The sequence below is a fragment of the Plectropomus leopardus genome, chromosome 1 (assembly GCF_008729295.1).
Source record: "Plectropomus leopardus isolate mb chromosome 1, YSFRI_Pleo_2.0, whole genome shotgun sequence".
NCBI lineage: Eukaryota > Metazoa > Chordata > Actinopteri > Perciformes > Serranidae > Plectropomus > Plectropomus leopardus.
The window spans coordinates 20365027-20390544 of record NC_056463.1 but is presented as its reverse complement, the minus strand read 5'-3'; the positions used below and the strand labels follow the sequence as shown (position 1 = coordinate 20390544).

Below are 25518 nucleotides of genomic sequence, written 5' to 3'. Positions count from 1 at the left end.
TGAAAAGTAGTCAGGCTGCAATATTTCATTTCAAGTATGTGTTTTCTTTCAATTTTAATGTATTTCTTTGCCTTTGTCAGATTGTATGGTATATGTCTGTACTATACTAACTTAAACCGGTGTGCCCAGGTGCCCTGGATGAGGATGTGGTGGTGATTGAGTCAACTCCAGCTCCAGCTCCTGCTGTCCCTGCAAGCGAGGAGATCAACGTCACCTCAACCGACAGTGAGGTGGAGATCGTCACAGTTGGGGATGGTTTTAGGTAGGCACTTAAGCTTGTTCAGCAGGCATTGACATTGTGTGCTTATATTCATTTTTACATTAGCTCAGCTGCCCCAAATAGCAGGGGACATGCAATTCAGTCATAACTGTTTAACTCCTGCCATTTACAGCAAATTCCCTTGCCTCATCTGGTTAACTAATAGGCTAAATGTCAACCATGTGTCCGTTATAACCTTAGGATAAGGGACTATCTATCTGTACAGATATAACATAGCATCTTGTATGATGTTTTTAATTTGATCACAAGGCCAGCAGGATGGTTGGAGAACAAATTACTTTTAAAAGTTTGACCAGGATTTACATTATGTTTGAGTGCATTTGGGAGTTGTAACTGTGAACATGCCAATCAACCTTATTGACAAGAGATCAAGTAATGTCTTTCTAATAATTTTTTATAGCGTTTATGGAAAAATGTACAAAACGTTATTGTATACAAAATGAGAGAGAAAATCCTGCTTAGCAATACACCATGCACAGGAGTTATCTTTTTGTCAGGAGCATCTACACACTAAAAAGGTTTTGGGACCTAATATTGAACCCTGAGGTACACAAAAAGCAGTACACCCAGTGTAGTTTTGGGTTCCAGTAGGACTTAAATTGAACAAATTAAGTTCAGTAATGTTATTGTTTGTCAGAAATGTTCAGAGCATTTTTCTCTTGTGAGTAATCAGGTCTGATGGAGCCTGGGGCTGAAGACAAGCTTCTCAGTTTTTTTTTGCATGATCAATCATGTGGTGTTGTTTCCCTTTTAGTAGAGCACAAAGCACCCCATCCCCAGTGCTGCTGAGCTATACTGGTTATGTGTTGTTTACTAAGGTACTCCTCTGCTTTTTGAAAAACAATAATTTGTAATATTTCATTACTAATGTCTGTTTTTGATGAAGTTCTATGTGAACTTGGCTGGTAATTAGTGATATGACCTCCCTAACAGTGACTGTCACTCATCTATAACAGAGCACCAGTGTATGGGATTAGCATGCTCATAAGCCTGTCACAATTTTGATTGTGCTCATGATCAAGCAACAAACGGAAGCAGTTAATGAAGCAATATTCTAACAAACTGATGAGTTTGGAAGAAATGGTGCATTTGGATTGATAGTGGAGAAGTAGATAATGCTGCAAGAGAAGTCAAAAAGTTTACCTGTACTTTCTATTTATTTATGTTTGTACTTTGAAATCTGTCAATTGGAATGTAATTTTACCTTGTTTAATTCAAAATGACCATAGAAACTTTACTTTTAAGCCAACTGTGTGTTAATCTTTGATAGTAAAATATGTACTGTTAAGGTGGAATATAGTTTTATGGACTCCACAACTTATTTGATTTAAATAATAAGTTCACTAACAATAATAAGAGTATGGAAAAAATATAAGCACCTCTTATTCAAATATTATAGTGTTTGGGAAGTCTTAGCTCACCCTCACCAAGAACGATAACTATAACGATGTGAACATCCACACTGATTAACAATAACGTTCTGTAAACAGTTGTGCCAAGTACGTTCTATGCACTGCAGCTGAGACACCTTATGGATTTTAGTTGGCTGTCAGTGTTTCTGTCATTAATCCAGTTGCTCTGAAAGCGATCCCAATGATATCCTTTACCACTGACGTTGTTGCTGTAGTTGTGGTGTGAACTCTGCCGTCTACTTCATAAAGAATTATTTTTAAAAGGCTATATTTATCGTTATAGTTATTGCTCTTGGTGAGGAAGGCCCTTTTTCTTTTCAAAGTTTGTTTGCTTGAAGTAGCTCTTAAGTAGTGATGGGAGGTTTGGGTCCTAGCTTATACTACTTCTCAGGGTGAGAGACCAATAGAGGACTGGAGGTTGTGAATATTCTAGTTTATTAATAGCCACATGGACGCTAAGTTGTAAGTTAATGCTCGTGTAAATGCCTTGTGTAAATGACTCTGTTAAGGCCGCAACCACATAAATGTGTTGGTGTTTGCATTAGCAGTTGTAACAGAACTAGAAAAAGAAAGCAAATGCAGTTTGGTGATTGCTCATGTTTCAAGAGCTGTATGATTAGTAGGATGAAAGAGCTGAGGTAAGGTGAGGTGCAGTGTAGTGTATAGCTTCGCTCATGGATTCCTTAGCTTTCACTGACGAGAGAAAGTAGCCTGCATACATTGTTGTTTATAGCAACAAAACCACACCACACTGAGAGGACCTGCGTAGCCCCCATGTTATTGAATTCTTTCTATAAACAGCACAAATAAAGCTAATTTAATAAAGGTTTCTAATAAGCCATTATCAGTGGTGGACAGTTTGAATGCTATGGCTTAAAATGATACTTTGAGTAGGAGTGTTGTTTTTTGTTTTTATATGCCATTCACATGCTAAAACTACACGTTGCTAGTATTAGTTTATTACTTAGTAATTGACTCCAACAGTGACAGCGAAGAACAAGTGCCACAACATGTGAAACATTAGGTATACAATAGATATACTCTGAATTCCTACCAGCTGTGGTTTTAACTGAATTCTATAAAGTGTGAAGATCAGTTTGTTGAGGCTTGAAACAAGAGATTGTATAAAATTGTGGACATAGTCATCGTTATGTCACCCATTCGTTTGTGGACTCCTGTTTTAAAGATGATGTTTGGCATTTTGACCAGCGCCATCTTGGATTTTTGGACCAAAAACTGACCATATGTGGACAAAAGGGTGGAGCTGATCCTATTGCTAGCTGTTAGCACATTGCATATACAGTGTGTGGTTAACTGTAATAATGCTAATGCTAATTTTTCCTTGTGAAAAACAGGCTTAAAACCATTAAGATAAAATGTACTTACTGGGGAAAAAAAAAAACATCCGTCTCTAGAGGCTTCAGTACTTTCAAACACTGAACAAGACTTTTTTAGGCAACCAAAACATTACGATCAATGCACTGAAATAGTGTAAGCTATGGTTCGACGATACTTTGTCACTCTGGGGTTGCGTTACTTAACCAACATGTTTGTCTACGGGGATTGACTGGAGCCAGCCTTAACTGGCTATTAGAGGAACTGCAGTTTTTGGCACTTTGCGTGGTTTCGTTTTTCAGCCCGGGATGTTGCTGCTTCCTTGTAACAAGGACAGGTAGATAATCCTTTAAAGTAAACATTGTTTAAAAAATGTCAACTGTGATTTTCTCCCCGGTAGAGACAGTGATGCACGCAGAGATATTTTGTTGACACAATGAAATGGAAAGGGAAAATGTCTGACAAGCCACTCACTCACTGGGATATCTTTCACCACAAGATCAGTATGGAGCTAATTTCCATCAGTCACTACCTGTGAGTAACTTAAAATACAAACCAGAACAAATTGTACAGCCAAATTCGTATCATAGCTACCACATCATCATATATCCTGCTTACACCTTGGTTAAACAGGATAGTTGATAAGACTTAAAGAAATATGTAAAGTATTAATAAGTGGACAATCTCTGAGTTGCTGGTGCACAGTTTCTCAGAAAACGGCTAAATATTTACAGTGAGAGCAACATGTAAGATAGATGGCTCCCACCCTTGTTCTCTGCAGCCCACTCTATATTTCTCACCACTGAAAATCTTATTTCCCCACTCTCATAATTTGACTTCCTGTCTTAATACTCTCCTCATTCCGATGTAGGCGATGATGCAGCTCAATTCACAGACCTCTGTGTTAACCTCTATCTGCATCCCTTTTTAATGTTCTCACGCAGTATCTTTCCTTTTTCCCGACTTTATATGAATGTATTAGTAATATCTGACAATAGTTCCCAGAAGTGGTTGCATCAAGCTTGGGATGTTATGGCTTGTCTAATCTTCCTGTTTTCCTGACTGTCAAAGATGTCCTGGCTCGCTAGAGAATGCAGAGATGAGCTTCCCTGAAGGGGGGATGGGCAGCAGGGGAGCAGGGGAGCAGGAGAGCAGGGGAGCAGGGGAGCAGGAGGGCGGGGAACCAAAGGCCAACAGAATGAGCAATGAAAGCTCCGTTTACACCGCCAGTGGTCTGGTTTGTGAATGTATGTTTGTGTGCAGTTTATGTCAATATAGGCAAAATACACACCCAGAATGTATCATGGCCCTGGGTTAATATAATAGTGTGTTGAGGATAACTCACTGTAGTAATTATTGTTTTTTGATTGCTCTGTTGATTAATTTTCCTTCATCCCACTTATTTGATTTTGTCTTAGTAGAAAGTCCAGTATGATAATCCTGAAACAGTTTAACAGCACCAAGTAGGATTTATTGCAGGACTGTTGTTTTAGTACATCTAGTATTAGCTAGATGTGCCTCATAAACTGGCAATGGAGTGTATGTTGTAAATATTCAGCTGCACAGTGCACACACATTGTTAAAGGAAATGATTTAATTTCCACTGGTGTTTTGTACAGTGTATAATATTATTTTTGTAATTTCTGTGGAGGATCTGTTATATTGTGGACAGTATTTGGACAGTCTCTTCTCTTTGTCCTCAACTTGTACAAAAATGTGGAAGTTCAAAAACAGTTTACAACCAACAACAGCAAGTTAGGGGCATGGTGCAAAATGTTACTGAAATCATGGCAAAGCAAATACATTTTTAACCCATCGTGGCTCCTCTCACATTGCTCAGCGACATGGTCAGTACTACTGATATGTTTAATTTGAACTGCTGGCTGTTATTTATTTGTTTGTGTCGCTCCACAGTTCGCTCACTAGCAAAGCGGTGCACTGGGAGAACATTCCAGTGTTTTAACAGGGCAGTGTGGGGCGTGTTTGGCAGCGGTTTTACCCGGAGCGCACTGAGTAACAATAAACAAGCATTATGTGGCTGATATGCAGAATCAGTGCAGGGTCTGATGAAGGCTTTTTTTAAAATCCATATCAGCTCAGGACAAGCATTGCAGTTTGGTCACAAAACTTTGTATGGTCATTAAACTTTCTTTGACTACAATACATACTGTAATCAGGATTCCAGAGTAGAACCCATCCATGTAATAGAATAAAATTTTAATAATTTTAATAAAAAAAAGTAATAAAAAAATAATGTTGTACCTGTGTTTGAGATGGTTAAAACATACAGGTATGAAATTCAGCTGTAGTAAATTATCCACAAACATTTCTCCTAAACATAAAACAGCAACCTAGTCCACACAACTATATATATATCCACTATATATATATATATGTGCGCCCCACTTTTACCTCTCCAATCAAAAGGAAAACATGTTGCACATGTTGACTACTCTTTTTTTTTTTGGATCCCGATCATTTTTATAACCTTTGCCTTCTTTTATATGTCGTATATTTTGAATATATTTTTTCAAAAAATGTTCTCTTGCATTACAAAAAGCACAGGCATTCACAAGCTTTTCATATTTTTGACTTAGTTTTGTAAACAAAATAAAAGTGTAATATAATAAAATTAAAATGCATTTATTAGACAATAGAAATCTAGGAAGTATGATGTAGTTGTTTGTATATGCATTTCTTCTCATGTTTCTGCATCGATAAGGATGGTCCCAAGAAAAGTGTGAAGGGCATGCAATGCTGCTCTGTAATTCTGTTTATATATTTTTCTCCTATTAGATAAAGGGATACAAATCTGTACACAGCAAGTTCTACACTCAGTGCTAATAGTTAGAAAGTGACATCATCGTATCCTGAATTGGGAAATTTCTTTCATCATAGCATCAAGCTTGATTCCACAAATTGTTTACCACTCTTACACGGTGTTATTCCTGCTTCGCCAGTTCACTCCATATAGCTGCAGTGCTCAGCCCAAACTCTGATCCCTGAGGCATATGGCTCACATCACCTTGGCTTGGCACCACTTCAGCTTTGCCGAGCCACCCATTCCCATAGTGTTCATGTTTACAATGTACTGTTTTCCTCTTGGCTACCTCCCCACCCCAACTCCCCTACTCTCAAGAGATCATGGTGGTAAACAGATATTTACAAAATAATCCCAGGTCTGCTTAATTAGGAGCCCCTCCCTGGTGGTTAGTCCTGCTCCCTGGGATTAACCCAGAGCTGAGGAGCCTGGCCAATTATACACCAATACAACCGCCATGTGCTCCTCTCTGCATACCACCCTTGTTGCTGTGTGTTTTGTGGCTGGTCACAATGTGTATATGTATGCATGTGTATGGGTACAAGTTTGAGTTAGTTTGTGAAAGTTAGTAAACATCCCCCTCCATTCTACTTGCATAGTGCAGCATGTCTCGCAGGATATTTCATTTGAATTGGTCCGTAGCAGTACATACTAATACTTATGCAATTACACATTTCACAGTATAATCTTTGCATTCCTGTTTTATCATCAACCGCTAATTCACCAAATATTTTTTTGTTCCATAATTCCAGTTATGGAACATAACATAACATAACATTATATGGACTTAACCAAAATAGTTCTGGCTCTAAACTTGCTAACAGGGCCTTTTTCATGTTTGCACATAAATGTAGATTTTTTTCTTCCATGACTGATAATCGTAAAAGATTTTTTTCAGGCATCGTCTAATTCTTTCTCTTATTGTGGTCTTAGGGTTGCGGTTATATTGCTTCTTGTGGGTTTGTCAGCACTTCAAATTTGTTTTTGTATTTTCATTTGGAGAAACATTTATTTATAACAGTGGGTTTTTGATAGGAATTTTATTTGGGATTGAAGGAGGGAAAAACCATTTTAACCAAAATACCCTCGTTCTTGTGAACTAGGCCTCAGGCTTCTATATTATTTTATCAGTAGGAATCACTGAGTTAGTTCATTGTTAAGTTGGACACATCAAAAGCTCCTTACTTAAGATGTAGTTGTGGTTTACAGTGCAATGCTATTGGCACTCGAAGTAAAGCCTTTTCCCTCTGCCCCTGCGCATTTTTTAAAACGCTCAGGAAACAGCAGTGAAATCCCCCAGCCACAAAGCTCCATGGTATCCAGCTTTACGGCACTCCCATATAGTCTCTAGTCTCTTATTCCTCGGGCTCATCCCTCCTCCCTCTGATCACCTGGCTTTACGGCACTGTTGGGGGAAATGCAGCTATTCCCTGGCCTCTCACTCCAGTCTCAGAGAACAAGCAGTGGAGCGACAGGAGCCTTTGAGAGAGAAAATTAAAATGAAGAAAAGAGAAAGGGCCAAAGGCAGGGCAAAGAGGTGCATTGCATTTTAGCAAGATGTAGGGAAAAAGAAGGTGGGTAAAAAGAATGGTAAGAATAATGTGGTGGTTGTGGTTGCAGAGCTCCATGATGGCATCTATAGTCCGTATGTTAGTACATGCACTTAGTCCTACCATGCTTTCCAGCAACTCACAAAGCCAGACTGATTTGATACTCACTCAACAGAGAAATTAGTTTCTGACTACAGACCACAGGCTGATTTGTTACATGATCAATTGTGATCCATAAAGCACCCATTTCAGTTCCTTTTGAGCAAGGAATAATAAGTCCTGTTTTAAACTGTCTGAATATTTTGATGTAAAATACTTAACTTACTCGGAAGCTCATTTCTCACAGTATTACAAGATCACGTCAGACCATCTTGTCATTCTTTAAGTTATGCGTTTGTGTCGATCCACATCCTGGGAGGAGCTACTGACAATACGGGCGGTTTAGGTGCTGTGACAACCATAAATGTATAAAGGGAACTGCATAAAGTGTTGAAGGCGGGCCTTGTTCATTCCTGTGTTGCTTTAAGTAAAAAAAAATTGACTTTCTTGGTATAAAATTGCCCCAATCTTACACGTCATTAGGTTCAGAGAGCAAGCCCACTCGAGACTTCTCTGGCTGAGCAGATAACTTCTGATCTAGCCCACCGCTAACTTGACTGGGGATAAAATTATTTAATTGTGTGTGACTTTTCAACATTTTTAAAATGTTGTCATCCCAAATGAATCGAATCCTGTTAGTGAAATGCAGGGGTTGTGACGCTCAAAAAATGAACCCACTTAATATTCACTAATGTTAGTGTATGGGAAAAAGTCTCTTTGGGCTCAGTGGCACCACATGTGGACCCAGAAGGCCGTTGTTCATTGTGGCTCCTAAAGAGGTTAGCGTAGATTCTGCAATAGCATCAGTTATATCAGCATGGAAGAGTATATCTTTCTTGAAAATAAGCAAAGAACAACACTAAGGGCGTTTCTCAGTGGATAAAATGTTTTCTCTATTCTCCTGACTGGCTTTGGGCGTTGTTTATCTGATTTGTTGAAGTTAGTCTATGATAAACGATGATAGATAGATGTTCATCAAATCAGCTGCCATGTTTTTTTGCGTGAAAGTGCTAGCCCTTTTGGAAACACTTTCCAATGATGGCTTCTCATGTGGTTCTGTGTAACAAACCATAAGGTGCATCAACTTAGTAAAATACAAGCTGTGTCTTAAAATGGATTTCTTGGTTTGTGCCTGTTGTCTTGCTACAAATACAGATGTGTAGACCTAATACGTGATATGTAAGATATCAAGGATAGATCACCATGTTAGCTCCCAAAATTAAAAAAAACGAAATCAGGTTTGATGTTGACACTGCACTCAGAGTGCCAGCACTGTTGCACATAATCAAGCACTGCAATCTTTTATTTCAGTGTACATTTAAACCTGTCAGCAGACACAGATGCACCAAAAATGTAACATGTGTAACACATACCCAAATAGGCCAGAGACATTGTTAATGTCAATAGTTACACCAGTGATTTTCCTGCTGAGACATGTCTAGATGTCTGCCATTAAGAAAGGTCAATTCTCAGTCTGCAGTAGACCGTAAGAGGCTGCGGTAAGAACTACTATACTCATTGGAAGTAAGAACTTATCTAAATGTTTTTGTCAGAATAGTCCACTATCACTTCCTCGCCTACCTTTGCACACAAAGCAAATGTTTTACTGGGAGCTGGGAGAATACTCCTGGTCAGACAAGTGTTCTTCTACTTCAGTAACGTACCTGGCTTTTTATGTCTGTGTGTCTGCAGGTCGCGCTCAGTGGGGGGTCTTGGCAGGATTTGGGCTAATAGTTGCTCCCAGAGTCGTCTTCAGGAGCCACGTGGACGTCACAGACTCTCCACCGTCATCCAACCACTGCGTCAGAATGCTGGGGAGGTGGTGGACCTCACTGTCGATGAAGATGGTAAAAATAAACAAATGAAAAGTCCTTTATCTAAGTACTTTTTAACTTTAATGTTTAAAGGATAACTACACTACACCACAGGGATCACTTCTCAAGTTATCTGCCACCTGCCGGCACTGATGCCTCAATTAATCTATTCTGTCCTCTGCTGTATAAATGTGAAGATCATGGACACTATTCTTTAGTTACTTTTTTAGTGAGCTGTGATATTAAAAATGTAAAAAAGGTAGACATGGAGCTATATCTCTTAGAGCTTCAACCTTTTCTGTAGTAGATCAGTTTTCAGGAAGTTGCAAAGTTTCACATTAAGCCACACATTGAATCTTAAAAAAAAAAAAAAAAGATATGAGATAGGGGCTTTAGTACGACGGAGGATTAGGGCCACATTAAGGGAAAAAAAATTTAATTATTTACGAGATTAAAGTCATTAGTTGCGAGAAAAAACTCATTATTAACGAGAAAAAAGTCATTATTAATGAGAAAAAAGTCATTATTAATGAGAAAAAAGTCATTATTTACGAGATTAAACTCATTATTAACGAGAAAAATGTCATTATTTATGAGAATAAAGTCATAATATTCAAACCTGCTGCTTTTGGAGATACTTGCTAACATGAGGGCTACGGAGGATTTGTTTCTTGAGACACAACGAAACCCCTCTGAATAGCCGTAGATGCATCCAACGATAACCCTGCAGTTGACCAGTTCCAGCCATTTCCCCCTCCAGAAAAGCAGCAACATCCTCCAAGTCCGACTGGTTCTTTCGCCGGAAAAGATGCAATTTCTTGCATATTCTTTTTTTAAAGTCCTGATACTTATGATAATGTGATGCTGATGTGCCAAAAGATTAAGTATCTCCTTGTTTGTGAAACCTATCCTAAAATACAACTCAACCAAATCCTCCGTAGCCCTCATGTTAACAAGTGTCTCCAAAAGCAGCAGGTTTGAATATTATGACTTTATTCTCATAAATAATGACTTTTTTCTCGTTAATAATGACTTTTTTTCTCGTTAATAATGACTTTTTTCTCGTTAATAATGACTTTTTTCTCGTTAATAATGAGTTTAATCTCGTAAATGATGACTTTGTTTCTCGTTAATAATGAGTTTTTTCTCGTTAATAATGAGTTTAATCTCGTAAATAATGACTTTTTTCTCATTAATAATGACTTTTTCCTCGTTAATAATGAGTTTAATCTCGTAAATAATGACGTTTTTCTCATTAATAATGACTTTTTTCTCGTTAATGAGTTTTTTCTCGTAACTAATGACTTTAATCTCGTAAATAATTTTTTTTTTTTTCCTTAATGTGGCCCTAATCCTCCGTCGTATTCATACGTACTCATCTTTAGGGATGAGTCAAGGAGCAATAAGCCAGACTTTAAAACATTCCTAACCCTGACATGTTGTATTCAGCTACCAAACATTCTCCAGAGAGCGATTGATCATGAAATATAGTTTGATGTGCTAACAGTAGCTAAATATTTCAGATTCTGATATTATATCCAATTTTGATTTCAACAAGTGAAATCAAAATGTGTTGTTATTATACTTAACACATTAATTCTAATGTACATCAATTAACCACTCAGTGATGAGAATAAAGTTTGTTGTTCACATTAATTATTAATATTAACCACCTTTTACATTATTTTCTGTAAAAGAGGGCTGCCTCCTTACCACATGCATTTGTGTGACTCCTTTTTAGCTCACACCCATGACAGATAGTAAAATGTTAGCGCACTAGAGTATTAGAGTATTTGTATTTCTTTGGAGAAAGAAGGGAAATTAATTTGTGAATATGAAAAGCAGATGTACACTGGAACACACTGGAATGCCAATAAGGTCTGCTCCTCTCCTCAGCTGCTAAGCCTCTGCAGACAAGTACACACATGCTGCAGTCCACACTACGGTTATTTTTTCCAAAGTGTCAAGTTGGATAATAGGTTGTCTACATGTTGTCATTATTAAACTAATTTTTAAAAAAAAACTAATGTTGTAAAGAAATGATATTAATAGTACGATGATTTAGGAAACAACACTCACTTCTTATACATATTTTCAGTTTGTCAAAATGGAACTGCAAGTCTCAAAATATTGCAGTTACATTTGGTGGAGGTGGCAAAGTTGGTATATCAGTAAAGAATTAATGCAGCTTAGTTAAATGAAAATAGATTCAGTGAATAAATGATGGATTGCTGTCAAGGCATCAGCCTCTGCAGGCTCTTATCACCATCACTGGATGGCTTTTAACACACCTGTATGTACACAGGGCTGTTACCAGAACTCTTCAAAGAGTACATAGCTGTAATATTATTTGTTCAAAACTCTCTATTTCCATTGTCAAGTGTGCTCAACATTGCTATACATTCATTTTATTCCGTCATTGGTGCTCTTTCAATAATGTGCACCAACACTCAATATCTGCATTACAGTAGTGGATAGAAAACTATATTAATGGGGTACCCAGTAGCTCACCTGGTAGAGCTGGGGCCCCATGTGCAAAGGCTATATCCTTGCTGCAGCAGCCCAAATAAATTTGCACCACATTTGGATGCACAGCCAACTAGTCAGACCATGGACACAGACCCCTCCCCTTGTAGTGACTTTAGATTTTATCATGAAATATTTACAAATTATTATTTTTAGGATCAGTAATTCTCATTTCTGTCTGTTTACTTGTGAAATGAAAGCTTACTGTTGTTTTGTAAAGGCGTTGAGTGCTCTTTTGATTCTCTCCTTTTTAAATGCACAGACTCTGGTTAAGTGACACCTTTTGTAAATTATCCCCTGACTTTCTTTTCCTCCACAGATCTCTCAGTTGTGCCAACAACCTCTGGCAGCATTCAACCTCAAACAGTCAGGTCGTCGTCTTCATCATCTTCCCATCATGCCTCTACCTCAGAGCTCAATGATGCCCCAGGCCCTTCCACTAGCTGCCCAGGCTCAGTACCTGAAAGTATGCACACACAGAGGCCAAGTGGCTCCACTCGCACAGCCGCAGAGGGTAAGACAGGACATGGCATGTTGAAACCAGCTGCTGCGGACCATCGCATTTTGACTCTTTTGCTGTGAGGCAGCTTGGGTCAAAAATGACCTCATTTCAGCTGCTGATATTACTGATAATGTTTATAAATTTAAGTCTGAAATTGTCTTTATTTTGTAGGCACATGTTGCCATAGGTCACGTTTATTTATTTTTTCATTTATTTGAAAATGCTAACCAGCGGTCTCTTCTGAAATTTTTTCTAATCATATACCTTACTCTTATCAGATGACAACAGACCAGGTTTGTCAGGAACAGCAGGAGAAAATGCAGGCACGGCCATGCCCAGACTCCCATCCTGCTGTCAGCAGCACTCCCCGTGCGGAGGGCCCTCACCTGGTCACCTGTCCCTGAGCCACTCCCATTCAAGCTGCTTGCAGGCATCATCGTCTCAGCAAACTAATGGCTCCCAGCACAGCCACAGTCATAGCCACAGCAGCGCTCACCACTTTATCCACCATGTCCATCACCCAGCACCACAGCCCCCAGGAACGCTGCCCTTTCAAGAGCCAAGCTGCCCCGTGGAGCGACCCAGTGCTCTGCCTGCATCCTGCGCTGGAGTCAGCAGCAGCAGCAACAGTAGTAGTAGCAACAACGCAGCCCACTACCATGACCAGGTATGCCCATGATGCAGCAGCATCTGATCTGACGTTATGAGTCAATTTTTTGTTTAGTCTTGCAGTGGCCTAAAGGTTAGAGGAGGAAACTTGTGACTGGAAGGTTGTCAGTTCAATATGTGGACTGTTGGGACAATTGGGAAATCTTAAAATAACTTAAAGTAACATATAAAATGAATCAAATCAGTTAGTAAAAGAAAAAGCTCTCCTCTAAAAATGATATGATTCAAGCAATGATTTCAAAACGGGTAATGTGCTAGCAAGCCTGATCTCCTCAGGCAGAGAATTCCAGAGCTAAGGGGCCCTGATGTGGAAAGCCCGGTCACCTTACCCCCTTTTACCCAGGGACGACTAGGCTTGAGGATCTCATTTCACGACCAGGAGCGCAAGGAGTCCGAAGCTCAGACAGATAACTTGGGGCTAAACCATGTTGAGCCTTAACAGTTTCTAAGAGTATCTTAAAATCAATTCTGAACTTAACAAGCAGCCAATGTAGGGAGGCAGACAGTGGACTGCTTCAATTTTTATTAATTTAACAATAGGCTATAACCATATTATTTTCAGCAATTTGGTGTTGTGGATTACTCATTTAAATTGGTATTGTGTAATTAATGTTAATCAGACCAGACCTAGGTTGCATCCCTTGATAATGATGAACATGCCCACAGCCTCAAATGTTGGTGTTGAGGACCTGCAGCACTTATTCATGGACAGCATGAAGCCTCCAGTGTACATTAACTACCCCATGACACCTTGAAGATGTGGATCAGATGATTGATTGCGGTGGTAAAGATGCGACCCACTACAAATACTACCTATTGGTTCTTCAGAATAAAAGCACCAATGGTTTTGATTTGAATTATTTCATTAAAACAGTACTTTGTTTGACTTTATTGTAACAGCAGTTTAGTTAGTAGTTTAGTATTTTAGTAGTATATAGTAGTTAAGAGGAGATTTCAGAATATCAAAATATATTATGTGTATTGCAATATAGCAATATCGCATTTGGTTTTTATAGGCCATAAAACCAAGCTTCACTCATATGTACAAATTCTGTACGTATGAGGTGAAAAGATCACATTGAAAGTGTTTAAGTGTTTAAAATAGCCTTGCCATGATTTCATACAATGCTAACTTCCTCCCTACTTTGTCAAAGCTTCACTGTGCATCATCCTACCCTCCTCCCACCCAGTTATTGAAGGTCATGGTCCAACACTTCTCACTAATCAAGATGCTCTATCCTGAAACAGCATTTAGCTTGAGACTGAGGAAAACTGATTACACAAAGGTTCCTCTCTCATACTTTTCACTCAGAAAGAAAAATGTGACAGTGAAAGGATTGTGCATGGTATATGACTTGAATTTTGTATGACTCATTTAGCATTCCACAGGAGACATTTGGCTGTCGTCTTCCTATAACATCTTCGTCTTCCTTCCACAGCAAACTCTGCCAGTGGACCTGAGCAACAGCAGTGTTCGGAGCGGTGGAAACAACGGGGCTAGTTTCCATGGCAGCACCTCGGCCTTTGACCCATGCTGCCCAGGCTCCACCTCACGGCCTCCTGCTTATGTTTCCCAGGCCACCCCTGGGCCCAGCCAGCCAGCTGTGGTGGACTCATTCAGCTCCTCCATGGTGGCTCAACCCCAGCCACAAACACAACCCCAGCCCTGCAGACATTACATGCACCCCTCCTGTGAGTACACCCACTTATGCAGCACTGTCTTTTTTTTTTCATCAAAATTTTAAAATTGCATTTAGTCATCTATTTTTGTGGTAAAAGGTAATGTATTGAAATAAGGTCTCCATCTGTGTAGGTGTACACCTGAGAGGTATTCTGTCAAATTAATGCAAAACTAGGGGGTGTCATCCTGAAATAAAAAAAAATATAAATGTCTCTATTTTGGTTTCAGATTTTTTTTCCAAGGAGGAAAAAAAGGAGAATACAGGAAAAGTGCTCTATAGAGCAGATATATCGGTCAAATGAAATGCAATTTAATTTCAGTTGCACATTCAAGAGTCGGCTCCTGCATTTGGAAAATTCAATCAGTGCCATAGCACTTGCGAAAATTGGCAGACAGCTGCACTTCAAAAACCTAATGCTAATAGTAATTAACAGAGGCTGCTGGTTAATGTGCCAAGTGCTGTGGGAACTGTACCAGGCAGAAGTAGTTAATTGCTCACTCTCCTCAGAATAGCTCAGTATGGAGAGTGAAGTGGTGTGACAAGACTCTCTGCTGGGGATGTAGTAAGAGAGTTAGTCGCTGCCATTGCCCACATTCACCTCTCGTCTGTCTCTCCTCCTCATTGTACTGCTGCTTGGACAAGTAGCAAGGAAGTCTGCACCAAGAAGAGCTAAACAAAAGAATAAATGAATATTTATTAAGTGGATGACTCACAGAAGTGAACGGATCGTTTTGTCTTTGCCAGAGAACAGAGAATGTCCATGTCAACAACAACAAAATGCTAAGAAGGCAACGTGTTTAAAGGGATAGTCCTCATTTTTTTGAAGTAGGGCTGTATGTGGTACTTATCAATAGTCAGAGTACAATCTTCAGTAGATGGCGGTCAGCGTGCTGCCAGTTTGGAGAAGTCGTCAGGAATAACAACAGCTCAGAAATGCACTGCTATGGATGGGGTTAGCAGTCAAAGGAATTTAAAAAGGCCCACTTTAAACATTTATGTCTGTTTTATGTTTTAGTCTTATTATTACAGAAACTATTTTAGTGTACTTTTAATAAATAAAACTGTTGACATTTTTGTCTTTCTCAGTCTTCTGATTATTTTGAACATTTAAGTCAATCCAGTTAAGCCTATAACGATAATTTTGTCATTTTAGTCAAACTTCAGCCAAGCTTCATTGTTCACTACTATAGGAATATATTTATGACCGTTTAAAAAAAAAAAAAATCTACACCTTCAGTAAGAATGACTTGACTCGGGCCTGAGTGCCACAAACAGGCTGGAGAAGTTGAATTGACAGTAAGACTCACACATTGTTGGTTTTAGTCTTTCTATGGAAATCAAACACAAAATAGAAATTCTTATCCTGTAGTTTTTAAAGATGTTTTACTTTACTTTTTATTTTTATCTTTCCTCAAACCCAGATGGCTCTCTAGCACGCTCACTGCATCATCAACCCTCCTCCGCCTGCCCTCATTCCCACGGGAACCCCCAGCTTACACCTCAGCCTCCTCCACAAGGCGATTATGTCATTCCCCACACTGTCACCTTTCACCCGCCACTGCCATCCCACCCTTCAGGCCACGCCGTGCCCCCTGCCCCTCCCCCTCCTCTGTCTACCCACCACCTCTCCAGTTCAAGTGCCCCGCTGGCCCAGCACCTACCTACGGACCACCAGACCCTGCCACACCACATGCCAGCTCTGGGGGCCTCGGTGCAGAGGCTCCATCAACACGAGATGCTGCAGAGGATGGAGGTCCAGAGGCGCAGGATGATGCAGCACCCCACGTGAGTACCGCCATCACCAGGCTGGTTTTTCCTCATCTTGAGTACTCACACCAGTGTAAAAAACTCTGCTGTAAACCTGTCTCTTTCTCTTCCTGCAGACGAGCACATGAGCGTCCGCCTCCACATCCCCACAGAATGCATCCCAACTATGGCCATGGTCACCACATCCATGTGCCACAAACTATGTCTTCCCACCCTCGCCAGCCTGAGCAGAGAACAGCATGGTCAGTATGAGAGGCAATGAGGTTTGGAGATGGCTGGTTTCAGAAGAATTTCAGCTAATCAGATATTACAGATTTTTAATGCAGCTTGATGATTCCTAGATTTTATGTTCAGATCATTGAGAAAGTTTTAATGTAATGATGACTGATCGATGTGTTTGCCAACAGGGAGCTTGGCATCGAGGCTGGAGTAACTGTGGCACCGTACCCTTCAGGGCACCTGCACTCCCACCTGCCCCATTACCACCCTCCCCCAAGACTGCACCACTTCCCCATCCCCTTCATGGTGAGAGAACCCCTCAGCACACATGCATACATTAGCATAAATGAGAAAGAATCACTTTTATATGAAGTCTGGCTTAGATTAATGGTGTTGGCCCCTTATTTATAACATCAGTTATTTCAAGGATGGTTTGGTGAACCACATGAATAATGCAATAGCAATTAATAGTAGCTCATCGGGCATTTCAATTGCACAGTCAACAAATCCGCAAGCCTCGAGACAGATCCTGCGCAAATGTAGTCGACAGTTTCCTGATGTTATTGCTTTTTTTTTTTTTACTTGGTCACCCTCAAACATCCAAACATTAGTTGTCTTCTACAATCAGTTCTCCTCTGTAGCATCGATGCAAGTGCACATAAAGTCAGGCTGCTGTTTTACAAATGCTTAGAGCACTTCCACTGTTCATCGCAGCATGCATGCTCAGAATTAAGGGGTAGAGAAGTAGAACCAGCCGATAGGCAAGTGAATTTTGATGAACAGTCTCAGCAGAGTTAATTAGTTTTCATTTGTATACATCTGTGACCTTCATCATTACTTGTTTGCCATGTGAACACATTCAGAGGCCCCTCTAATTTGTTCTAAAATAAATTATCTTGTTAAAACTCAACTTTAAATCTTAGAACTGCCATCACCACTTACAGCTTACACCAGCCACAGTTTAACTTCGAGGTGCTATGATCTATAATTCTTTAATCTTTTTCTAAGCTAATTATCCCACAACTTAACTGTTTTGGTTCCCTCTCATTGCTCTCATGGTGTCACTGTGCACCAGCTTAGCACCAAACAGCAGACAGACACAGTTAGCAATTAGCTGGTGAACATAACGGAGCATTTTGCAACTAAAGAGCCTTATATTTTCCTCCAAGGAGTCATAGATACAGCCAATGACTAGTCATAGTGAGGGGATGTGATAAGCGCAGAGTCGGCGAGGAGGAATACAGTCCTTTCCCTGAGTCAATGCTGGAAAACAGCATTTTTTTAAAACTGAGATAAGAGACAGTATTATATTTACCAGAGATATGATTAATCAAACTTGCCATAATATCTGTTCCCTGAAGCCATTAACACTGTGATGTAATAGACGAGCATTTTTAGTAAATTCCATTCACATTTCGAGACAGTTTACTAGCTCTTATGTCAGTAAGTGGCTAAACAATCTAACACTGTTTGGAAAAGCGTTAGATTCCTTAGTTGAAATCTGATGGGTTTTGCAATGGTGATTTGGGGATGTTCTGGTTAAACAAAAAGGGTTTATAGAGCTAGCATATTTTGACATGTAACTGGGTGAATTTAAGATTTATTTAAACCAACCAGAGTTGAAAATTGTTGAAACAGTGGAAAAAAGAACCAAGATAGTTTCCGTGAGTTTTATTTTTGATGACTTTGAATGAAATGTGTTTAAAGATGATGACGGGGATGACGATAGCAATTTTGGGGTCTTGTTAAACAATAAGGATCTTACTCTGATGATTTACCCCTCGCTGTATAAGGATGTGACGTTTTGTGGCCATTCATATTAATACTGGCTTTATCAATAACGAGAGTATAGGACAGTAAATTCATCAGGTTGCCAGAACCGTGACTCCAAATGAATGCTTATGTTGCTCTGTAACTGCTGGGTGTGTAAATGATAACCTGTTAACACTGACTAAAGGTGATGATATATCAGTGTTGTGAACACAAAGGACACTTTATTATGGCAGTTTTAAGGTTATTCTCTGAGAAAATGCCAATTACCCAAATGCATGTACAAAAACAGTAACATGGCAAATCTCAGAGTCAGATGACTCAGCTACTTATCACATGCATTATATTTAACACTCACCATAAGCTTAAGACCCTGTCAAATCAAATAAGATCTGTGAAATTATGAAATGAAAAAAAAGTTTAAGGAGTCCTTTGATCCAAAAGGATTAAGCGCATTCATTTATGTGAGAGACATGCTAAAATGTTCCCATAGTTAAACAAAATGTGTTGTGCATGTTTTTTTTTTTGTCCCTCACAGCACACTGGCATATCTGAAGTGACCTACCCGCACATTCGGTACATCTCATCTAGAATGACTGGCTTTGGAAGAACTTATGAGGTGAGGACTGTTTTTATTTTAAAACAGTGCCAGAATTTGGGTTTTTTTGTCAGTCTCCCAGTACAACTCAGGCAATTGAAAGAGTAAATGTATTAGTTCTTTAATCACTGCCATCATCAATAGTAATTTTTTTTAATTGTGTAACTTATTTTTGCATGACTGATCACTATTTCATACGTGTATAATGAGGACACATTGTAACAGTATTTGCGTTAGAGTTAAGATGTATTCTAAGTACACAGTCCACAGCTGTCACAGGGAAAGCATGATGTATTACTATAGTGGAGAAGCGCACACAAGTAAAAATTTCAATGTCTTGACAAAATGATCTTGACTTTTTTCCAGTGTTCCATCACACCTCAAGGTCTTCATCAGAAGATGAAGTTTGATCTGTTTAATGTCTTGTTTCACTCCGACCAGCTGTAACTCGGCTGGTAGAGCAGATCAGCCATCCATCATAATGTTGGTGGTTTGATTCCCATGTTGAATGTTTTCCTGAGCAAGGCTCAGTCTGTGGGTTGGTTGGTCGGTAGGTCCACAAAAATTTCCCCGCCCTTTGGCGGTAACCGTTTTCGCTGACAGTGTATGCGTGTGTGTGAGAGAGAGTGAAGGTGTGTGTATGTGTTCAATGTCAACTGGCTAAATATGGGTGTGGCAATGGGAGTGGCCTGACATAAAAAGGTGCATAATTTCCGAATGAATTCACAGACTAGTACAAGATTTTGTGGGAAGACACAGGAGTCACACGTCAAAAAGCAGCAGATAAACATGCCAACTGGCAAAAAAGAACAATGTGTGGATGCACGCACGTACGCGGTCTCAGCTATTACAAATGTATGCTTGTTTATAAACAAGTCTTAAGACTTCTTCAGACTACTGGCCCAAATCCAGCTTCAGAAAGCCTGGGCAGCAAAAACACATTAAATGTGATTTTTGCAAACTGGATCCAAATCACATTTGGAGGTGGTTTGAAATGGGAGTTCCCAGTCTCAGTCTGGTCGCTCAAATCAGATTCCAGAGTTTCACGACACTGGCAGTGCAACACATAAAAACTTATAATCCAGAGCGCACAAAGGAGGACACCATGGAGAAAAACAGTTCGCAATGTAAACATATATATCAGCCCCCTCCACCACTGAATGTGCCTGGAGTGACAGAAGACTTCTGCACAGCAGCTGAACAGCCAGACTGTTTGGTGGGTGAAATGATGGACCTCCATTTCTTATGCCCTTGCTCCTGTGTTAAGAAAGCTGCATCACCTGTATAGCTACTGACACCTATGTCGTTACCACAGCAACCCATGCAGATAGGTGGTGGTGTGGACACACAAATCCGATCTGACCACTTGCAAATAATACTGCGGACAGTCCATCTTCAAGATCTGATTTGAGAAACAAATCTGATTTGCCTGCAGATTGAACATACTCTAAATCACACAGTCACAGGGTTCAACCACTAAATATGAGGCAGGTATTGTTGAATGAAAAGCTTTAGCTTTGAGCTGAAGTCAGAGAAAAGCACCAGTGCAGAAACCAAGCTGCACAGGTGTGCAGCTGTTTCATGCACAGTAAGAGAAACTTGTCTGTTATAGAACCAAAATGTGCATCTGTGCATCATTCTCACTGGGATTTATTTATTCTGCATGTATTCAGGACCTGCTGCATTTAGAGGAAAGATTGGGGACTGTGAACCGAGGAGCCTCTCAGGGAACCATAGAGAGGTGCACTTACCCACACAAGTACAAAAAGGTGAGGACTCATGAGAGCTTGTGTTGTTATGTATACATTGTTGATTGGATATTGCAGATATTGTGTATAGTTGTGCATGTCTGTTACAGTTTATTCTGGGACAGAGTGCGCAGTGGTCTTTTGTGCTCATTTCAAATGTTTTAGCAAAATACTGTAGTGTGTTTTAGATTGCAGCTGTGAAGACAATGTTGAGGAAAAGTTTCCTTAGAGGTTTCCAAATGTATCTAAACGAGTAATCTAACACCCTGCCACCCAATACAGAAGGTGTTGGAGAGAGACATTGACCAAGAGTTAACCCCTGAAGCTTGGGCATCTATTGGGAAAAATATGCACGCAACCCCAGAATCGGTGAGAAATAATGAACAAATCAATTTGGAAACATGTCTCTGCTCACATGTAGAGTAGATGTTAGTATTAGTCTTGGGGGCCAGGGAATTCGGCTCTAGAATAACTTTGATTTGGATAATTGTGATTTGTTTAGCATAGAGACAACAGATAGAACTTTATTTTCTATTTTCAGGACAAAATGACCATTCTCTCTGTCCCCAAAGGAATTTAATGTTTTTTGTTGAAATGTTTGTTCTAAACTTAGTTAGCTCTTTATAGCCAGTATTATATTTTCATATGTACTTGTAATGTTACAACAGTGTTTAAGTTGAGCAGTTTTATGTGTTAAACATAGAGTGGATTATTAGGATTATTAACCATATGTAATGAGTCTGCTGATACAGCTTTACTCGTCGATGATGCATATCAAAAGTCATGTTTCCAAATGTTTAATGCACACAGAGAAAGCTGCATGGTAAGCAAGACGAAGACGAAGGGGCAGATGAAGACACAGAAGAAAAATGCACCATCTGTCTGTCAATACTGGAGGAGGGGGAGGACGTCAGGTAAATGGCTCCCCTCCTGGGTGTTTGTGCCGTTCGCTGCTCACTGTTTTTAGTGTGCTCAATTACGCTTTCAGGGGTGTCACATGTGGGATGGCAGGTGTTGTTGTTCCATTTTGCCACTGTCTCTGGAGATATACATTTTTAAAACCCAAAGGTGTAGTAATCAACAGAAAACCCCAGAGTGACCTAAAATTACCGGCCTCATGGAATTGCTTTTTGGCACTCACTTAGGTTTTTTTTAAAAGAGGATTTTCTGCCCTCTGTTGGTATACAAGGAAGTCATGAAGTAATATTTTTCACTGGGTTGTCCACATTTACATAGCTTGCATGAAACAGCACAATAAGAATGCACAGGATTAAGTATCTAAAACAACAATAATAATAATACTGATAATAATAATAATAATAATGTAAAGCACCTTTCAAGCAAGGTGGCCACTAGCTCACCTGGTAGGACGGTCACCCAATGTACCAAGGCTGTGTCCTTTCTGCAGCGGCCTCGAATTGATTCAAACTGGGGCCCTTTGCTGCATGTCATCCCCCCCCCTTCACTCTGTTCTGCTGTCCTATCAAATAAAAGCAAAGAAAAGACAAAAACAAAATAAACCTAAAAGCGCATTTTTAAAAATACATGTTAAAACATGCTTCATTAAGGCACCAAAATTAAACAGAGTAGTGGAAGAAATCATCAGGTTTTAAATGAAAACATTACAAAAATAAATAATAAATGAACATTTTGGTATTTTAAAACCAGGACATTTGAGATGCACCTTTAGCCGTCTACCTTAAGAACTTTGTAGGATATTCACCACAGCAGACCGACGTCAGTAACATCCACCGTTGCATAAAACGGAGCCGCGTGTAAGTGCAGTCTGATTTTCATAGCGATGCAGTTGCCTTTTTCTAAGTTCTTATGAATTATCTCACACATCTTTCTTTGACCTCATGACGCTTTCCATTGAGGTCAAGAAGATGTGTTTAGAAGAAGACATTTTTTTTAAATGTTCAACCATAGTGCCATAGTTTTTTGGTATACTAAATAGTGTATTTATTGGGGACTATTTCCTGCTGTGAATGTGGTGCTATTGGTGCTATGGTGCTATAGTATTTACAGCAGCAGGACAGTGTGTGTGAGATTGATCGAAATGAACCACAATGCCCATCGTCATGATGATGAAGAAACATGTGACCCAGTATGATCCTGTGGCTCACTGATGTGTTTTTTAATAGTTTCTGGACAACAGACAGTGAAGCTTTATAAGGCTCCAGCTACACATACAGCACCTGCAGGATCAGTTAATTGCTGGTTATAATCTTTGCTCCTGTGTTTCCCCACCAGACGCCTACCATGTATGCACCTCTTCCATCAGCTGTGTGTGGATCAGTGGCTCCTCACCAATAAGAAGTGCCCCATCTGCAGAGTGGACATTGAGGCGCAGCTGTCTGCTGAGAGTTGATGCTGTTTTTCTAACAACCCCCTTTTGTTGAAAATTTATTTTGAGATCATATTAATTTTCTCTTCAGTACTGCAGTCAACCAAAGATGGCAACCTGCGCAGCTCTACTACAAGAAAATAAAAAAAATAAAGACCTGACAAAAAAGCATCGAGCCTAGAGTGCCAGCTATCACATATTACTACAACAGCTAGAATTCTCCATTAAGGGTTTAAGATTTTATTGTATTTATAAAGCTTTTATGTAGCTTTTGATTGTTTCCTCAAGTGTCATTTTTTTGTTTTTGTTTCTCTGCATGTTTCCTTGCAATGCATTTCTTTGCACATATAACGTGGGCTTAACACAGCCTAACAACTCGCAGGTGAGGATAGCTGCTCTAGTAAAGATGCATTTCTGTAAACCTAATGCCTTGCTTTACTAGAATAGAATGTCACCCTCCTTTAAAAAAAAATAACATTGCAGGATTCATTTTACCAGTCATTGTATTGATTAGTTTATGTTTAGAAGATGTGGATTGTTAGTGAAAGATGTTTTTTAAGTAAATCAAGACATTCCTAACTAGGGAAATATGTTAACAGATCAGCTGCTGTATTAGTGCACACCCAGTATTTCTAGAGTGGAAATAAACTCCGATGTTCACCTCACCTCCCAGAATATGCACATGCTTTGCTACGATCACACCTCCCTCCAGCACCTTCATTTGACTAAAAACACCGTTATCACCGTCATCTGATGTATTTTAGAGAACAAGAAAAAGAATGTCACGTCCCTCTCTTGACTGTTCTTTCTAAACTGAGCGATTGTTGGGACCTGCTAGGAATCTTCATTTTTAGGGGAAGTTTCTCCCTGCAGATGTGACGGTTAAGGTTTCTGTCAGATGATCTCAGGTCTACATGTGTGTTAGACATTTCACATGAGCCTGCAACCTGGGATCATTTTGTCAATCTGAGACTGGCAGTAACGTTGACTTTAAGTTCCCGTGTGTGTGCGCTGTGTGTGTTCAGAGGGAAATACACAGCTCAATTTGGGATGAATATTTACTATTTGTTCTCGCACTTCAAACCATTTTATCCACCCTCCCTTTCGTCTCTCTGTAGTTGAGCAGCGGTGTCCATTTTTGCTGCTGCGGAAAGAAAAACACTAATACTGTTGACTAACTCACTCGCATAGACTTGCACAAGAGAGAAAAGGGTAGGAGAGTAGTAGTGAATATGACAGTGCACTGAGGCCATGTATTTCCACTCTGATGACTATTAAAAAAAAAAGAAGAAAAAAAGATATTTTGAATGGAGTGTTGAAATGCAGTACTTAAAGCAGGTATCCATGCATCCATTGACTTAAAGGCACCAGGATCATATTCTGTGGGATTTATATTAGTTTTAAAAAATAATATTAATAAACTTGGATAACTCTTGAGTCTTTTCTCTGGTGTCCTCTTTGTAATTTTTTTGTTTGTTTGAATGTTGGGTACTTGAAACAGCTTTTTTATGAAATGTCATCAAGAACATTGTATGTTTGAGTGAGACACCTCAAGTCAACAGTTTTTTCATGCTCCGGTCAGTTTTTCATGACTTTTGACGACGTACTATACCATGATGCTGTATCATGATTTTTGATGTGATACTATACTATGATGTCTTTTCATATTTTTGATGATATACTGTACCATGATGTATTTTCATGATTTTTGACGACATGCTGTACTATGACTTTTTTTCATGATTTTTGGTGACATACTTTACTATGCCTTATTTTCATGATTTTTGACATCAAACTATATTATGGTGTTTTTTTCCATCATTTTTGATTACATATTACATGATGACTTTTTAAAAAATATTTTGAGGACATACTATGCTAAGACGTTTTTTTCATGGTTTTTGACAATATAGTATACTATGACGTTTTTTCATGATTTTTGATGATAGTATCCTTAAGCAGTATCACATTAGAGGGAGTGCTTTTGTACTGTATATCATCACGGCTGTGATTATCTTAGGTACGAGGCTGCTTACGACCGAATCACAGCCGTGATATACAGTACACAGCACGACCTTGAGTGTATTATTGGTTTTACACAACTGTGCAAATAGCTATTTATTAGATATTTATTAATAGATACAACAGATTATGATTTGTTTCTTCATCTTGTGATTTTTAAAAATTTTTTTTTTGCTCCGCCGCAAGTGACAGCTGTTGCCTAGCAACACAAAACTTCTTCCTGCAAGTTAGCTGGCTACTTTGCGTTAGTTAGGTCTACATGTTATACACGGGGCAGCTGCGTAGTATCATCTACAATTATCTGTGTGTTTCAAGTGAATTAAGAGTCTGTTAGTTGTAGCAGACGGTTGTATGTTG

The 25518-nt window shown here is 39.3% G+C and overlaps 1 protein-coding gene across 3 annotated transcripts in view; it reads left to right on the top strand.

Annotated features, from left to right (window-relative positions):
• Positions 1 to 24576, top strand: part of rnf111 (ring finger protein 111) — a 37899-nt gene extending 13323 nt beyond the window's left edge. For 2 of the 3 annotated variants that reach the window (XM_042491958.1, XM_042491880.1), the window contains exons 3-15: positions 130 to 262; positions 9190 to 9344; positions 12157 to 12351; positions 12618 to 13006; positions 14448 to 14700; positions 16112 to 16475; positions 16574 to 16699; positions 16865 to 16982; positions 18985 to 19065; positions 20718 to 20813; positions 21075 to 21161; positions 21603 to 21706; positions 23046 to 24576. In XM_042491958.1, coding sequence (XP_042347892.1) covers positions 130 to 262; positions 9190 to 9344; positions 12157 to 12351; positions 12618 to 13006; positions 14448 to 14700; positions 16112 to 16475; positions 16574 to 16699; positions 16865 to 16982; positions 18985 to 19065; positions 20718 to 20813; positions 21075 to 21161; positions 21603 to 21706; positions 23046 to 23163 — 2219 coding nt within the window. In that variant the 3' untranslated portion in view covers positions 23164 to 24576. The remainder of the gene's footprint in view (positions 1 to 129; positions 263 to 9189; positions 9345 to 12156; positions 12352 to 12617; positions 13007 to 14447; positions 14701 to 16111; positions 16476 to 16573; positions 16700 to 16864; positions 16983 to 18984; positions 19066 to 20717; positions 20814 to 21074; positions 21162 to 21602; positions 21707 to 23045) is intronic. The other variant, XM_042492040.1, reaches the window with a different exon arrangement.
• The last annotated feature ends 942 nt before the right edge of the window (positions 24577 to 25518 follow it).